The following is a 19153-nucleotide window of genomic DNA, read 5'->3' on the forward strand; positions in this document are numbered from 1 at the left end:
TGCTTTATAATTTAATTAAAAGATGTTAGTGTCAATATGATTTATTTTCATTCAGATTTTCAATATCAAATATTCAAAATAAAATTGTAAAGAAATGAAAGTTCAGGATTATCGATATTTTATAAAATATAATAAAATTTGTGATAAATAACTTTCAAAATTTGTATGGTATTACTAAAAATCTATATTTTAAAAGCATCATTCTAAGCAAGGAATTAATCAAGTATTATATATTCTTCAACTTTGTCGCAGTATTCAATTTAAACACTTTAATTTAACCGCATAAAATAACAGTTTATGATATATATTTCTGTGATAGTTCAATATTCATAAATCAAATGTTTATTTTTCTCAAAATAATGTCTATTAGAAAAAATAAGATGAAGTAAAAAAAGTAATTCTCGTTATCCAATTAAAGTTGGCAAATTGTTTCATATATAATAATTTAAACTTCGTAAAAATATACGAATTAGAAAAATCCATAATAAAATAAAACGATTTTGTTTCAGGTATTTACGATATGCCTACCCTTCTGCCACAAATGATGGGTTTCGGCAGTTATTTTCTGCAGACGTCCTTGGGCAAAATCTTAAATCAGCTACATTCCAAGAGATTGGACGAGGTAGCCGAGCAATTCGAGTCTCATCGGGAACTTATGAGCCCGTCGACAGCGGATTCTGAGGGCACAGAGGGCACAGAGGGCAAAGAATCTCCGGCACCCACCGATCCTCAGGGTCTGGACGCAGTTCGGCGTATTCTCGAAACGGTGAACACCTCTGTAACGAAACAACTGCTCGAGGCGAACGTGCGGAAATTATCCACATCGCCGGCCACGATGAAACGGGAGTTTGAGGAGGATTATCAAGTAAGATGATGTGTTGATATTGTTATGAGAATTCTACTGTTCGTCTGTGAGAAGAAGGCTAGATGTTTATGTTTACGATGTGACGCGGATAATATATTGATTGTATATAACGAGATTTGCATCGTGATAGAATTGAGAGGATAGTGTTTACCGATAACTGAGATATTGATTAAATAGAGATATGTTTCCGGAAATTGAACTGAATAGATATATAATGGTGCCCAGTTAACTATTGTACTTTTTGTCCATTTAATTGTTACAGAATTATTTTTGACACTATGAAACCGAAAATTTAATTTTTGAAAGTTTTTGAAAGATTAATTCTGAGTTTTTAGACATATGACTATAGAAACTTAAGATACGTATCGTAAAGCAAACCAAATATTTGTTTGTCTCACTCATAAGATGTTTCTCTCATTGATCTAGTGACGCAAATGAAATTGAAAAAGAAATCGCTGATAATTTTTTGAATATATATTTTATATATTAATATAATAGAGATATATAATACATATACTAATATAATAGAGATATAACAATATATATTAATATAATATTTATTTTTAATAATTAATTTAATTTAGTTTTACAAATTGTTATCAATTTTTAATTAGTGATATCAATTTAACATTTATTTCATTTGCATAATTATTATTTATTTATTATTATTATATATTTAAATTATATAATTTTTTATTATATGGAAGTATTTTTAGAAATGCAATTATTTATACAATTATTTGTATGAACATGATAATTTTATAACGAAAAAATTTGAACTTCTAAAAATATTATTAAATTGTCTAATTTGTTTGACGGGAAGAAAAAATGAAAAAAAAAAATTTAAATTTTAATGATTGATTTATTATAGAAATTTTTTATATTTCTGTTAATCATATACTTCTTGATAATAATTGACGTTTCATAAACTTGTGCTATAAACAATCACAGTGTAAGGTGATAAGGTCAATTTTCTGTAATCTTTCTATAATATTATTCCAAGGTTATGTAAAAATCTTATTGATGTATATTGTTCTATACATTATAATACAAAATAATATAAAATAACACAAAAGTAATAATACAAAAGTCGAAAAGTTACACCTATCTAGTAACCTTGAAAATCTAATAATAAAAATTTATTTTTATGAAATTTTTGTTTTATAAATATTTTTATTTATTTTTTTCACTTTTAATATATTTCAAGTATTTATACTATTTATTTATTAAAAGAATAATACAATTTAAAAAATTGCTTTCGATTCTCAAATTCGAAATATTGAAAAAAATTAATAGAAGATTAATAGAATAAAAGAGCGATAATTATCCAATAATATTATTTTAATATTACTTAAAAATATTTCAATAGAAACTAAAAAATATATTTGAATTATAATACAAAGAAATTCATCATTAATTGAATAAGTAGTTGAATAAATAATTTCAAATCATTTAAAAACGATTTTTAAAAGAATTTATTTTTCTTTTAATTAGATTACTCTATCAAATCAATGCAATTAGAATCTTTTGATCACTAATAAACGAATTTATACAGGATCAAGACAGCGAGATGTCCAGCGAGATGGCACATTATCCAGATTGGTCAGCGACGGATCAATATGATTCGCAGAGTGAAGGTTTAGCGGCGAAACTCGAAGACGTGAATCAGCCCAATGCGAAATCAGGCTATAAGAGAAAAACAACAGAGGATAGTTCGGAGGCGGACTCAGAGGACGAAGAAGATGGTACACAGATGCACAACGATAATGGAAGGAGAGTTAGAGCTAGATCATTAATAGACGATGAACAATTGGCTGTTCTCAAGGGTTACTATGCTATTAATCCTCGGCCTAAGAAAGAGGAGATCACCATGATCGCCAACTACATCAATTTTCCTACTCGTGTCGTGCAGGTGTATATTTTTGCTTCAAAAATTTTTCAAAGAATTTGTTCAATTAATCTTTCATAAACAAACTAAATCATTGATCTAAAGAAAGTTTCTCTTTTGAATTTCTTTCCTTTTATGAATTTATTTTTCCTCAAAGAATAAAATTTGACTTAACAAATGGTTATGTAATCTAGAGATATTAATAATTTTTTTCAAAGCTTTCTTAGATTTTTTGAAAGATTAGAATATAAAAGAATTAGAATAAAACATGAATAACTTCTATTTGAGTATGAAAAAATATTTATTTACAAAAGGTTAATCTGTTATAATGTTATACGGAATATGGCATTAATATAATTATTATTTAATCTTTAGTTTATTATATTATTATAATTTCTTCAAGGATTATAAATATATTTTGAATTTGTTTTAAATATTAGCATTAACTAAAATATTGTGATATTATTATAATATTACTGAAGTCATTATTATTATAATATTATTCAAATCAGTAGAATATTAAATCATATCATTGTAAGCTCATTATAATAATAATAGTATATATATATAGGATATCTTATATTTAAGATATTAAATTTTTGTCGTGTTATATCAAATAATAAATAATATGAAAAAAATTTTTTAAATAAAATACAATATTTTTAGTTTCATGTAACGAAACAGTAAAAAAATACAAATTTAAACTATTATATTCAAGTGCTCTTAAATTAACATGGTTATAATGAAGAACATATTGTTGAAATAAAAAAAGATTGAATTTTTTTAATTCATTTTGTTTATTCATTTTTTATATTCAATCTACTTTATTTAAATCTAGTTTTATATGAAGAGTAGTTTTATATGAATTTATATGAATTTATTTTGTAAAATATCATTTACTTTCAACGAAAATATAAACTATTGAAGATTTTGCATATTGAGTTTGCTCTCAATAATATTTATTGTCAGTCATGCCTTCATATTCTGTTAATTTTCAAGTCTTTTGTTTTTATATTAAAAGAAATTAAATTTTAATAATGTAATGCGAAATACATATTATTTCGTTTTTGTACAATATCTTCTCTTGTGATGTATTGATTTAATCATAGTGATAAGATCATTTGAATATATTGTTTTGAATTTATATTTTTTTGCTTTTCATTAAATATAAATAAAAATATTGTTAACATTTTTATCATCTTCAAATAATCTTAAAAATTTAAAAAAAAAATTTATATCAATATTATCTACATAAAAAAAAAACATAATAACAAATATAATAAAAAAAAAGTTATTATATTTTTTGTGTCATTTATTATTTGACAATTACTTCAAAAGAGAAATAGAAATTTGAAATGGACATATTGTATAATTATTTTATTAAGAAAAATACCATTCAAAGTATATTATGAACAAATTATTCGATGTTCAGGTTTGGTTCCAAAATTCCCGAGCGAGAGATCGACGAGAATCGAAAATACCACCTCTAGTACCGTTGGCTAATCCGGCTAGTCAGACAATATACGAACAACCATTAGATTTGTCTAAGAAAGAAGCTCTTACAGAATCGGTACGCAAAGACAATAACACTGTCTGTGTAAAGTTCACATCTTCGTCTCCTGTTGAACAGAAGAACGATAATGCATCTTCGCATAATCAAGACGCGGATGATTTGGAGGATTCGCCACTTGTTATTGATGAAGAAACTACCGATTCTGTAGAAACAAAACGTACGGTCTCAACGGCAGAAATTGTTCCAAAGGTAAAACATAAAAATTATGAATAAAAATTTATACACAAATAAAACAAGAAACAGTAATAAGAGAAAGAGATAAATATTAATGATGAAATATAAAATATTTTATAAAAAAATAAGTTAAAATAGTTTTTATAAAAATGTTTATTATTAAAATATTTATTAAAATATTTATTTTAAATAATAATTATAATGCAAGATTTTGTATATACAGAGTCAACCTCAAATAAATATGAAAAACGAAAGTGAAAATACGAGTCAACCAGAGGCTTCGCCAGCAGCAGAAATTGAGCAGGGTGTCTACTTTTGTGATCGCTGTGACAAAACATTTTCCAAACACAGTTCCCTAGCAAGACACAAATATGAACATTCCGGTATGTATAAAATATATATATCTTTTTATATTTGAAGAATTATTTAATAAAACATAATACAAAGTAATCTTCAAATAATCTTGAAAATTTTGAAAGAAAAATTGTTTATTATATTAACATATTATCTACATAAAATATCATGATTTAATAGAACATCACATATTATCATACAATATCTTATGTATTATCTACATAAAAAAATATATAATATTTTATATTAATTAAATTCAGTAAATTTGTCAAAAAAATCACTTCTTCTCTCATTAATATTCAAAAGTCGCTGTATGTATCTATATATAAAAAAAGTTATTAAAAATAATATCTTTAAAAATATATTTAATAAAATTAAAATCGATAAAAGAAATATCTTTTCGACAAATTTATCATTAAATATTTTATAGATAAGTGAAATTCCATTCATCTTTTCTCCTAATTTTTATTTTTATTAAAAGAAGTAATAAATATTTAATTTAAAGATTATATAATTTAATAAAGATATTGATAAATAACGAAATTTTTTAATTTTTTTACAAAATTAAATCAAATAATTATCAATTGATTTAAATAGATAATATTAATTTTTAATTAATATGCAAATTTATTATATAAATTAATTAAAATTAGTATAAAATTAATATATAATATATATAATAAATATAAATACACATAAATATACAGTTTTTAAAAAATTAATAAATATTTACAGGGCAAAGGCCGTACAAATGCGTAGAGTGCCCAAGGGCGTTCAAGCACAAGCATCATCTGACCGAACATAAGCGATTGCACAGCGGCGAAAAACCCTTCCAATGCTCCAAATGTCTCAAGCGCTTTTCTCACTCTGGCTCCTATAGTCAACACATGAATCATCGTTACTCTTACTGCAAGCCATATAGAGAATAGAAATATTCTCGCTAGTTGAAAATGAAGATTCTCTCGCTGACTTAGCTAAGTATGTACGGTCTTTTTTTCCTTTCTTAATACAGGATTCGGCATTTAAAAAAAAAGAAAAAAAAAAAAAAAGAAATGCTTCGAACCGTAATAATTATACGTATATCATACGTATATTATATGTATATTTTCCATCAATGCGGAAATTATATTAAAAAAATGGAAAATAGCTTCGAAATTTTCCATACAAGATCTCGCGCACGCATTTTAAAATCGTGAAAACGCTTGCGTGAAACGCAACAAATAATTAAAGCCTAAAAATATTAATATTTAGCTGGAAAAGATTGAAGGAGATTATGAAAAGAAACAGTGCGATTTCTAAGAGAAAGAAAAAAGGATAGAAAATTAAAATAATGTGTTATAATCAATAACTGAAGATTCGATAATCGCAATTCTGTTTGAACGAGAGCAAAATCGTCCAAATGTTACGTGAATTTCTTCTCAAATTCGTTCTCGCGATGAAATAAAGAATGAAGAATTAAAAAATATAAAAGGAAGCAGAAAAATAAAAAATAATAAAAAAAAAAGAAAAGATTTCGCAGCGACTTCGAGTCGACAAGCATTAAAAAAAAAAACCAAACAATATGCAACGGTACCAAAAATGCATAATGCAATAATCTATTATATATTATATATAATATACATAATATTTTAGTATTTTTATTAACAAGATTATTATATATACCATGACAATAATAAGGAAACTAATTAACGTACAAATTTGTTAGCCACGTTCGTACGGGGCACGCGATAATTCAATCGCGACGCGCAAACTGGCGAAGGGATATGGGATATGAAAAAGTTTCGTTTTGAAGGGGTTGCGCGTGTGCAAATGTATATTTCATGAAGAACAAAACAAATTTCGTAATATATTCTATAAACAAAAGAAATAGAATTTAGCAATGACAAGAGTAATTTTCTGAATATTTTTTTATCAAATTTTCTCTCACCAGTAATTTATTTATTAAGAAAAAAAAAATAACGATAATAAAAGTTACGAAAGAATAATGTTTAGTTCCTGAAATATCAGTCAAATAATATTTTTCAACTGTTACGCAATAATATCTTAATTCATTCATTCATTATTGTTCTTAAATAATAATAAATTTTTGAAACGTTTAAAAATTCAAAATATAAAAGTTGATATGAAAAAGAACAAAAATAAAATGATAAGCTCGCGCATACAATTAAATAAGAATAAAAATTAAAGATATAATGTTCGAAAAAGATTGAAACACCGGACAGAAAAAGAATACATTTGAATTTAATCTGCTAAATTGAGAGAGCTTAAATGTAAATTCTGATAAATTATTGAGAATAGAGACTAGAATTTCTAGTCGTACACAATATGCTTTCATAATCGAGTGATTTTTTTTAAAACTCGATGTAAAAAGGTTCGGCCAAATAACAATTTATTATATATAGCGTCAAGGTGTTTCTGGGCCTTATCTATCGGTGATCGATGCCATAATGAATAACTTTCGATCATTATGTACTTACTTTAAAATCCAAGTCATTGCATGATCCATAATGTTATGTGTGAGATTCGATTTGTAAATCAATAGTTTTCATTTTTTTATTAGATTTCCTGGTCGCTTCATATCATTTGTATATAAATTAATTTTTAATTAATTTAATTAATAAATTTCTAATTATTTAAATATTTTATATATTTTTTTATTTTTGTAAATTAAATTCATATTTGTTTTTTTTGAATTATTGAAGTACGATAACTTAAGTTTTAAACTATTAAATATTACATATCTTTTCATAAAGAAAGATATACAGAATTAATTTAAAAAATATAACATCATTATATTTAATATTTGAATCTCCACGTATTATCATACATATGAAGAAAAACGATTTAGAAATGAAATATGTTTCACACCCTAGGAAGATAAAAACAAAAATACCTTTTCCGTGAGAAACATGCTTTTTAATTATTCATAAATCATAAAACATCACTATGGCCTCTCGTACTTTTTGTCGAAGTCCGTTATGTCATCAGAGATTTCGATAGATGAGCTGATCATTTTCAGACATCTGAAAGGAAAATGGCATCGAGAACCTCGCAATAAAAAATTAAAAAAAAAAAAAAAAAAAAAAAAAAATGTTATAAAGAAAAACGAAAAAATCCCTTCACCGAGATCCGGGCCCCGATCATAAACTCTAAGTATAATATTAAATGCTTCCAATACTGTACTATTAAAACAGAAAAAAATTATTATTACAACATTTTTATGATTTTATTCGTTCGGACGCGTAGGTAAGCGGTATATATATATATTATATATATAATCTACAGATCGATAATACTCGAGAATTGTATTTTATAACGGTTTATGCCTCTTTTTATTTACACGTACCACGAGTGACAAGTGATATATATATATTATATTATATTATATAAATATATATATTGTTATTGATAAAAATTGATAAAAAGAAACGATGAATTATTCGGAGATACACGGCAAAGAATGTAATGTTTAAAGAGTCGCGCCAAAAAAATAGTGTCGTGTTCGAACGGGGTGCCACCGTTGCATTTCCTCCGCGTCTAAAAGCTCCGGTTATCCGCGACAGGCATCGTGTCCGTACTACGATAAAAAAAATCCAGATATGATGCTTATAATACTCATTTATTATAGTGTTAATAGTTAAGAAATATATTTTTATATTATTATAATATTATGACACGATATATTATATATATATATATAGTACTAATCGATCGCCGCGGATCTGTGAACCCGCGACGAGTCTGTTCCTCGGCCGGTACAGATACGCGAGAATCTTCTATTTTTATTTTCTAGTTTTCGAAACTCGATCGTAAACGATTTAACGTTCCTGTGCAATCTCTTTGTTATTTTTCTCCGTTATTTCTCATCATTATGCTACGTTCTTTATTTTCATTGACTTGTTTTTGTTTGTACGATTTCTTTATAACAATTTTTTAATCGTTTGATATATATTAATTTACCGGCATTCCTTAAATATTTTTACTTTCTATAATTTTATATAAAAATTTATTTCGTGTTAAGTTTTGCTATTAATTTGATTATTCTTATTTTCACACTTGAAAAAACCTCAATTCTGTACTTTCACGACCAACGGGTTAGGACATCAGGAAGGAAAAGCAGGAAATTTACGAAGACAATATTACATACGTATAAGTGACTAAAAGAATAAAAAAATTATATATATAAATATATAAATATATAAATATAGATATAAAAAGATAGAAATATTTGCTCTGATTCGAGAGTATTTGCAACCTGCTCGCCTCGATGTATGTATGTACGTATTATTAAATAACACACAGACTACAGTGTAATTTTGCCAGCTTTCGCTCATCGGCATCGATTATGTCTCCGTTACTTCCTAAACAAAAAAAAAAAAAAAAAAAAAAAAAAAAAAAAAAAAAAAAAAAAAAAAAAAAATACTCGTATAAACATGAAACAAACGAAATGAGAAAGCGAAGAGATAAATACAAGAAAAAAAAATTGTTAATGATTGTTGATGCAACGATTTAAAAAATGAGCACCGTACGATGCCTTCCGTGAACGACCGAGCTTGCCTAGTTACCGAAATAACATATTCAATAATTCAATAATTCGATCTCGAAAAGAATTCTCTCGTTGAAAGTAACATTATTCCCGCGATGCTTCCCCCATCTATTGATCATTTGTTTTCTCTATCATGGACAATAAATATAGAACGAATAAATAGTACCATAAACTATATAAATACAGTAGAGATTCTTCGTATAATTATAATATAAAAAACATTTTAATATCAGTAGAAATGTGTATTCTATTCATGACAAAGGTGTTCTATGAATTTCATAAGAATGTTTTGTGATTTTTTTTATACAAAAAGCGCGCGGGAATAATAAAATGTTTGCTTTAAACTATAATCGACGAACACTGGTGGTTATGCTATCGAGCTTTCCATAACTACGTTACATAAGCATCAGAATCGTGCGTGTGTGCGTGTATTGTATGTATGTACACCAAGAAATACTCGGAAAAAATATGGCAGGACAATAATAATACCGTTTCTTTTTAGAGATTAGAGAGCATAAGCATTAATACAATAGTATATATATATATATATAAAAATCGTAAGTGTGGAAAAAAGAATAAAGCTAAATACAAGCCTGCACATATACGCCATGGATACAAAGAATGTGTATGTATGCGTATATGTGTATACACGTTATAGCGTGTATGTATATAGATAATACATTCGTAAGTTTACATTTAGTCGCCACGAATAGCGATGCGAATATACTGTGAATAACAATGAAACGTAATACGATAGATACTAGAGAGAATGTTGGGGAAAAAATAATAAAAAAAAACCCGAGGTTCCAGCTGCGTAGTGGATGCAGTGCCTTCTCCGGGTGAAATGATCTCGTATTATTGAAGCGAGCGGTTGCAAAACAGTTTAAAACATAATTGTGCTATAATATTTGAATTTTAAATTATAATGAAATTTTATTGAAAAAATTATAATTATTTTAATTTCGAATTATTTATTTTTAATAGTTTATGTTACAATATATCACAAAAACAATAAGTATATTTAATACAAAATAATTATTTAATTTAAAATCAATTTTTATATGATAGTCACTTTTTGGAGAAGGAGTATATCTTGTAAATCGCTAATTAATGTTAAAAAAATATATTATTCTAAATAAAGCGATCTTCTTTTAAAAGTTTGATCGTTGATAATGGGCATTTAAAATAGAGAAACAATTTTAAAAAAAAAGAAAAAAGAGTTGAAAATATATGTATTGAAGGATGAAGAGAAATGAATTTTCAAAAGGATCGAACACTGCGCGCACTACGCGGCGAACTTTCAAAGCACGAATCGATGAATTCGGCTGAAATAAAAGCGGAGCCGAATCTGTTACACACTGCGGAAAGAAGCAGCAGAGAAAAGAAATGAAATTAAAAATAATGTATTGTGACGAAGTTCCATCCATAATAAATAAAATGAAAATATTATACAGTTAGGCCGACTTTTCCGCCAGTTCGTGCCTTTTTTCTGCAGGGAGAGAGAGTGCAGTTTTGGAATCGATCTGAATGGTGTATGCTATTGATTTATTATCTAATAGAAAAAAATGATAAGCAACATGAAAGAAAGAAACAGAGAATAACAAAACAAAATAATGTTAGAATCGTCAAAAATCCTTAAACTATGAAGAAAAATGAATGGACGAAAGAGACAGGATATGAGGATTAATTATGCGTATACATAAATCGAACGAGGTTGTTTGACATGACAAAGTATGTGTCCTGTAATGCATTATTCTCGAAAAACATTACGAGCATGTTAGCTATGTCAGTGTGAAAACAAATAAAGGTAAAGAAACGAAAAAAAGAAAAAAGATGTGAGATAAAGTGTAAATGATTAAATGATGCGCATGAAAGGAGAATGATAGAATAGTGAAAGAATGTGTATGTCTGTGTGTTTGAAAGGACGAAAGAAAGAGAGAATTCTAGCAATTGTTGAACGTTCATTAAATTGTCCTCGTTTCACGATGTAATAAAGGCTATTTTACTTTGACATCAGTGTTACATTTTTTGTTCCATACTCCTTATATCTTAACATGTTAAATATTAACTATCTATTTAAATATAATAATAATATTTAGATATAATAATATAATAATTAAATTTCTATTCATTTGAATATATTATAATGGAATCGTAATCTAAAATAAAAGAAATAATCGATTAAAATCAAATACTATAATAAAAATTATTCGTAAGAATTTATCTGTTAATTATTAATCATTTATCTCTGCCATAGGAGGAGAGAGAATATTTTCCTTCAACATGTAAGCGAATGATACGATAATGATTCCTTTTTAAATTTCTTTAAAAATTTAGATCAACTTGTCTTCAAAATATGTTATAAAAAACTTTATTTTAAACAATTTTTTCAAATATATATGTTTTTATACATAATTAGAGATTGGTTTTAATTTTTGACTTATTCACAAAAAGTTATATTGAATTCTATTTACAAGAGCATTCATGATTATTTATATGCATTATAATATGTAATTGTCACTTGGGACGACTGATAACGATATACAAATATGTATGTATAATAAAGAAATTTATCGAAAATTTATTTCCTTATGGATTTGAATGGAATCTTTTCTAAGATTTTTTATATACATAATATACAATGAGAAAATTAACTTCGGTCATTGTTGTTTGTTCAAATTAATTTCGATCAAAAGTTGTTTTATATTTTATTTTCGCATTTCGGATCCGGATTCTGTAGCATAAATGGCACGTTAAATATAATGATATTTATTATATGTTTATGCAAACAATTGAGAAGTTGTGATACGAATATAAAGTTGTGATACGAATATAAAGTTGTGATACATAGGAAAAATTTAATATAATAGTATTGAAAGTTTTTTGCAAAAAATTAAAATTGATCGCTAATTATTATATTATAAAGCAAAAAATTGCTCAAAATAAAATCCTTTATAATATATTTCAAATTTTATTTAAAAAATTAGAAATATAGAAAGATTAGAAAGAATTAGAAAGGAAGAATCAAAAGAAAAGAATTAATTGGCAAGATTTTTATGATCTTCATATCAATAAAATATTAATACCAATGCAACGACGAGAGATTTTTATTTTCAATTTTTTGTTCATAAAAATTTTACTAATATATTTGAAGGATTTTCTTAAAATATTATCATAAAAATTGGTTGATTGGATTTGTGAATTTTTTTTCTTACTTACTGTTTTTTTTTTACGTTCATGATTGTTGATAGGATAAAAGAATTTAGAGAATCTATTTATTAAAAATTTTATAGCTATTGAATAGTAACAACTAGTTATCTAATTAAATTAAATTGATTATTTTCAAATAATGAAATATTTTTTACCTATTTATTGTTCAGTATCGCTTTAATCAATTAACAGAATTTATGATATGATTTTCTGTAACAAATATAAAGCGATTTAAAGAAATAATATGTTTGAAATTCAATTTGCATGTGATAATTGTAATATGCGAATTAATATATTTAATAAAGTAATGTAGTTAATAAAATTATAATAAAATTATTGGCTAATTTAACTTTTAATAATAAATTAAATTAATGATATTCTTATTGCTTCAACATTTATGTGCGAATTTTAAATTAGTTTTAAAAAATTATTTTATGAATATATTTTGTAAAAAATTGTAGATTAATCAATTAATCTATGGAATTATTGTTAAAATTTTAATGTTATATCTGGCATTATAAACCGTTATAAAATCCTTACATATTTCATGTTATTTCAAAAAATTTTGATCTAGTTTATAATATCTTTAATTTGTTAAGTTGTATCGAACATTCTTAATTTAATTTCAAAAGATTAATGTATTATATATACATACATATATACACATATGTATAATTTTTTATTAATTAAATGAGTATGAAACAAATTATATTGTATTTGATCTCATTTTAATAAAAAAAATCTTATTAATATAATAATAACATTTTCATTAATAAAAATAAAACAATTTTTGTGTTACTATTGCTTCGTCGATATGTAAGCTCTTTTAGACTTTCTATTTTCATTCTCATTCCTTTTTCTTCTTTATCCGCTATTTTTTTCTATTCAATTTTATTTGTTGTTATCGGCAAAATGCAAAATATTTAGAAAAAGAATTTTTTAAAATATTATTCAGCGAATCTAAATTTTTAAACCTTTAACAAAACTTTATTTCTGAAAAAATTATAAATAAATAGTAAATATTATATAAACGTAATAACAAATACAAAATACATAAAAATTTATTTGGAATATTTAGTAATTTATTTTTAATTAAAAGAAGAAAAAAATATAGCATATTTGCTACAATTTTTGTTCATTTTATTATATATACTATAACTTTTTTATAATATTACACTGTATTATGTACATATTTCGTGACAAAACTATAAGATATTCTATAATTTTCAGCGTTTCTTGATACAATGTATCTTTCTTAATAATATAGAAGAATCATTGACCAATAACAAATTCCAATTTCCATATTTTTGGAATATTTTATATATAGAATAATATAGAAGAAAATTAATTATAGTTCACATTTTTTCTACAAATTTGATCTGTTTATGCAAAAAATAGATGTTACAAAAGTAGTATATAAATTCAATATAAAATATATCAATTAAGTTTTCTTGTTTGGGAATAGAATTTTACGTATGCTGAATCTGAAAAATTCTATTCTAATTCTAAAAAAATTGCTTGTCATTAAGTTTAGAAAATAAATAAATAAAAAGTAATATTTCAATTATATCATATAATATTATCTTTTTCTTATAAAATCAAATTTGATATAAATGCATTTTATTTCGTATATAATTTAAATTGAATATGAATTCATGTTTAAAATATATATATTTATTCACAAATATTTTGAATATATTTATTCCGAAATATAGTAGACAATATATATAGAATGGCATTTTTACATATTTTATTTATAAATATCAATAGAATAATAAATTTTTCATCTATAATTCAAAATGAAATCATAGATGAGAATTCAATTTGATAAATTTTATAATTTTATAGATTAATTCATCGAAAGAAAGTAATAAATGATAATAAAAAATAAAAATTAACTAATATTAAATTTTTAAGAATACAATTGAAATCAATTTTTATTTTATTATTAAAATTTATACATTTTCATAATTAAATAAAAAATTAAAAATTTTATTTCTAGCCTGATTATATATTATAGATAAACAAAATAATTTTAATTTAAAGGAAGTTTTAGGCATTGTATATCTACAGAATCTCCTTTATATCTGTTTAATTGATTTAGCAAATGTAATTTCGGTTGTTTACAATGAATAGTATGTAATTCATATGATGTACATATATTTAACAATATAGGTTCTTGTAAACTTTTTACAGGATTTCTTGTTATCATGCTTTCATATAAATGAACTGCAGCTTTTAACTGGCCTGTATATAAAAGACAAACAGCCATATTATTAATTAATGCGATATTTGATGGATCCAATGCTTCTGCTGCTTGAAAACATTTATATGCTTCTTGAAAAGAATTATGAGCTACTGCTAATAATCCTCTATCTGTTAATTCTCGAACAGTTAGATTATTATCTTTTTTGTGTAAATTAATTAGAAATTTTTCTGCTGCTGAAACATCTCCCAAAAATAGATGTAATCTACCTATACTAGCTTTTAATGCATCCATTTGTTCAGATGTCCAATCTGCAGATTCACAAAGTTTTTCTAAAATATTTATGCTTAATACATAATTTTTCATGCTAACTGCACAGTTAGTAACAGATATAAGAATTCTAGATCTTCTGGCTTTCCATAATCGTATAGCATCTTCTTGTTCTGCGCAATTGATTTTAATATGGGATCCATCTCCATTAAATCCAGCATTAAAATTAGTTATAATTTGATTCGCTATTGACAGAAGTTTAAAAAGATTATCCAATGCTTGTTTTGCTTTACCACAATACATTGGAATTTCAGCTAAAAGTAATCTAAAAGAAAAAGAAGCCATAGAACCTGGTCTAGTACCATAAAGTTCAGGATAAAATGTAAAATACATGTCTGGTTTATCTAAATTACCAAATGGTTTTGATTCATTTTCTAAAATATCAATTTGCTTAAGTTTAGTCAAAAGAGCTAGCCTTGTATACCATAGTTGTAAAGAATGTGGAGAATGTTTACTAGGTTGATTTATTTTGCCAAATCCTTGAGCATATACTGCTAATAATCTTCCTGATAAATTTATTGCTGCTTTATAACAACCAGCTTGTATTAATGTCCTTAAACCACGTTCATCTTGAGTTACATCAGAAGCAGTAAGTACATGCCTTTGTATATTTTCATCTTCACCTAGAAATCGCACAACAGTACTTTTTATTAAATTTGGCATATCTCCTTGTACTGCAAGACCTGGCATTGTCAAATTCTCTCTATCAAGAGAATTAGTCCCAGCAGTTGATGTAGCAATACTTCGTAGAATTTTTCTTGTTTGTTCAGAAGGTATCCATACATCTCTGTGTACATCATTTGTGCCACTGTGATCGAGTCGTTCATCATCGAGTAATGAATTGCTTTTTAAAAATTCATTTGACTGATCTGTGAGTAATTCAAAATCTGGAATTCTACTTTCAGAAGTTCTTCGTATATTAAAAAAGTCTTCTTTTTTAGGTGACACAATCTCGTCAAAAATTGTGCGAGATGCATTTTCAAAATAGCGGCTAATATCAGCCTCTATTTCTTTTATAACCTCTCCAGTATTTTCAGATTTTTGTCGTGTCGAAGATTCATTTTCTTCAGCCATTCTATATTTTATTTTATTTTTACTTGATTTATATACATTTATAATTATATGGTTTATAAAATTTTATAAATATCAAAATGTGAAAAAAAGCTTAACTGTCAAAATCAGATTGAAATATTTTATCATGAATAAAATATATGTACATACAATGTAATATAGATCGCAGTACTAAGTATTATCACTATTAACTTTGTATTAATTATATGCTAACTTTATATACTATATATAATTAATAAAATTATTATATAAATTATAATTGTATGTATTCAATTATAAAATAAAATTAATTAAATATTATAATAGAAATAATTTAGTAAAACTTTATTTTGGGATAAAAGATGATAAAAGATTAAAATTTTTTTGTATCTTCTTTTATATCTTTATATTTATATTATAGTTTTTAATTAATAGTATCCAAAAATTTTAGAAAACTATTTGTTGAAAAATTATTCCTATATAAAGTTAATAATTTTAAACGTATTTGATAGGTTACTAAGATTAATAATAATATATAGAAATATAATATAATATGAAGATTAATAAATTACTAAGATACTATGTTGATTTGTTCATAATTCATACACAATAAGCGGAATCGCTATTCGCATAAAAGTGATTTAAGCATAATAAATCACATTTGATTGTATAGATGTAATATGCCTGTTTTGTTTTATGATTTGTCCGTATGATATATATATATAATGACGTGTATTGCAACGATTGTTCAATGATTCGATATTGGAATAAAAATAATTTATCAAAATAATAATCATTGGCAATATTAGCGATTGGAAAAAAATCTATCCTATGAACTCAATACATTAAAGATATTATTTAATGGATCTATATGATCGTCATCTACATACAAATAATTCCGCTCATTGAATAAACTGGTGTATAAATAAATACAAATTAATATAGTATCATATTACTTATCAGATGTGATTAAAATCATTAATTTTATATGATATAATAATAATTTTAAACTAATAGATTCCTAAACTTAAAATTATTTTTTGGATAAAATAATTAATTAATAAAATAAAAATTATTAGAAAATACAAAAAAAGTTAACATACCAATTTTTGGTATCCTAAAATAAAATTTAATCATAATTTCCTTTTAATTAATATTTTTTATGAAAGATGACATTGTAAAAAAATAATAATGATATTATTATATTTATGCGTATATGTATAAATATATATATATAGATATAGATATTATATATAGAATAGCATATTGATAAATAATATACAGATATAAAATATTAACAAAATAAATTAATAATATTATGACCAACATTGTGAAAAATGTTTGTCTTTCAAGTGGTTATGATATGCCTCTAATTGGATGTGAGTTTATTAAAATATAATAAATTTATAATGTATACATATTATTTTAAATTAATCTTTAAATTATATAATATGCTATGCATATTAATATAATAATATAATAATACATCAAAAAAAATATTAAAATAATAATAAAAATACTTTTCAAAAAATGTAATTTATTATAATAAAATATTAAATTTTTATTTTAGTTGGAACATATAAAATTCAAGGAAAAGAATTAGTATATGAAGTAGTGGATGAAAGTTTAAATGTTGGTTTTCGTTCTATTGGTATGTATATAGTAAATATGTATAAGTGAATTATTAATATATTCGTAAAAGAATATATATTAATTTTTGTTATATAATAGAAATCTATCATTTTTTTATATATTATATTATAGATACAGCTGTAGGATATCGAAATGAAGAAGACATTGGCTATGCTTTAAAAAATTTATTACCAAAATATAATCTTCAAAGAAGTGATATTTTTATTACAACTAAGCTTCGTAAGTATTGATAAATATATTTGATAAATATATATGATTAATATAATTATAAATATATTTAAATAATAGCACCAAGTGTAAATGGTGATCCAAAGGGAATAGAACAATGTGTGCAGAAATCTCTGAAAGCATTCAATACTACATACATTGATTTGTATTTGATTCATTGGCCAGGAGCAACTCGTATACCAGAAACTTCAACAAATAATCCAAGTTTAAGAGCAAAAACTTGGAGTAAGTTAGTGGATTTAAAAAAACAAGGTTTTATAAGATCTATAGGTGTATCTAATTTTACAATTAAACATCTACAAGAATTATTACAAAATTGTAAAGATATACTACCAGCAGTTAATCAGGTAAGTTAATTGCATTTACAGTTAATCTACATTCATTATTTTATTATTCATTATTGTTTTTATATTTATTAAAATTTTTATCATAGGTTGAATTGCATCCACATTATCGTCAAGAAGAATTAATAAAATATTGCAATGAAAAAGGAATTCATATACAAGCATATTCCTCTTTAGGAACTAGTGGCAATATTAATCTTTTAAGAAATCCAATTGTATTAAAAATAGCTTCCCAACTTAATGTATCATCAGCGCGATTGTTATTAAATTGGGCTTTACAACAAGGAATTGGTAAATAATTTATCTTTTTTTTTTTATTTCTAATACATATTATTTAATATAATGTAATATAATATATAATATAATATAATATAATATAATATATAATATAATATAATATGATATATAATATAATATAATATGATATATAATATAATATAATATAATATGATATATAATATAATATAATATAATATGATATATAATATAATATAATATAATATAATATAATATAATATAATATATAATATAATATAATATAATATAATATAATATTATTATAGGTGTTATTCCTAAAGCTGTAAATAAAGAACATATAAAAGATAATATTCAATTAGATTTTTTAATTGATGAAGAGAGCATGAATATTTTATTTTCTTTACCTCAAGTCAAATATGCTTGGGATCCTTCTAATGTGTGTTAAATCAATTGAAAAATAAATAAAATAAAAAA

The 19153-nt window shown here is 24.1% G+C and overlaps 3 protein-coding genes and 1 long non-coding RNA gene across 5 annotated transcripts in view; 3 read left to right on the plus strand and 1 right to left on the minus strand.

Moving 5' to 3' along the window:
* LOC122720344 (zinc finger protein 1) overlaps positions 1 to 7511 on the plus strand; it is a 33912-nt gene extending 26401 nt beyond the window's left edge. Inside the window, exons 5-9 of the mRNA XM_043946979.1 lie at positions 510 to 865; positions 2421 to 2777; positions 4186 to 4515; positions 4724 to 4883; positions 5590 to 7511. Of these exons, the coding sequence (XP_043802914.1) occupies positions 510 to 865; positions 2421 to 2777; positions 4186 to 4515; positions 4724 to 4883; positions 5590 to 5783 (1397 nt within the window). The 3' untranslated portion in view covers positions 5784 to 7511. The remainder of the gene's footprint in view (positions 1 to 509; positions 866 to 2420; positions 2778 to 4185; positions 4516 to 4723; positions 4884 to 5589) is intronic.
* A 36-nt stretch (positions 7512 to 7547) lies between these two features.
* Positions 7548 to 9966, plus strand: LOC122720303. 2 transcript variants are annotated; one of them, XR_006347743.1, is made up of 2 exons: positions 7548 to 9837; positions 9903 to 9966. It is a non-coding gene; the product is annotated as an uncharacterized LOC122720303 (long non-coding RNA). The 2 variants fall into 2 exon arrangements; XR_006347742.1 differs by having other exon boundaries at positions 7548 to 9833.
* Positions 9967 to 14597: 4631 nt separating this feature from the next.
* On the minus strand, positions 14598 to 16449 carry LOC122720314 (trafficking protein particle complex subunit 12). The gene has a single exon (XM_043946937.1). The coding sequence runs from the start codon at positions 16218 to 16220 to the stop codon at positions 14646 to 14648; it is 1575 nt and encodes a 524-aa protein (XP_043802872.1). The 5' UTR covers positions 16221 to 16449; the 3' UTR covers positions 14598 to 14645.
* Positions 16450 to 17408: 959 nt separating this feature from the next.
* LOC122720337 (glyoxal reductase-like) lies at positions 17409 to 19124 on the plus strand. The gene is made up of 6 exons (XM_043946967.1): positions 17409 to 17575; positions 17767 to 17847; positions 17961 to 18068; positions 18138 to 18424; positions 18511 to 18712; positions 18985 to 19124. The coding sequence occupies exons 1-6, from the start codon at positions 17515 to 17517 to the stop codon at positions 19122 to 19124; spliced, it is 879 nt and encodes a 292-aa protein (XP_043802902.1). The 5' UTR covers positions 17409 to 17514.
* Positions 19125 to 19153: the final 29 nt, after the last annotated feature.

The sequence above is a fragment of the Apis laboriosa genome, unplaced genomic scaffold, assembly GCF_014066325.1.
Source record: "Apis laboriosa isolate Shangri-la unplaced genomic scaffold, ASM1406632v1 scaffold125_cov141, whole genome shotgun sequence".
Taxonomy (NCBI): domain Eukaryota; kingdom Metazoa; phylum Arthropoda; class Insecta; order Hymenoptera; family Apidae; genus Apis; species Apis laboriosa.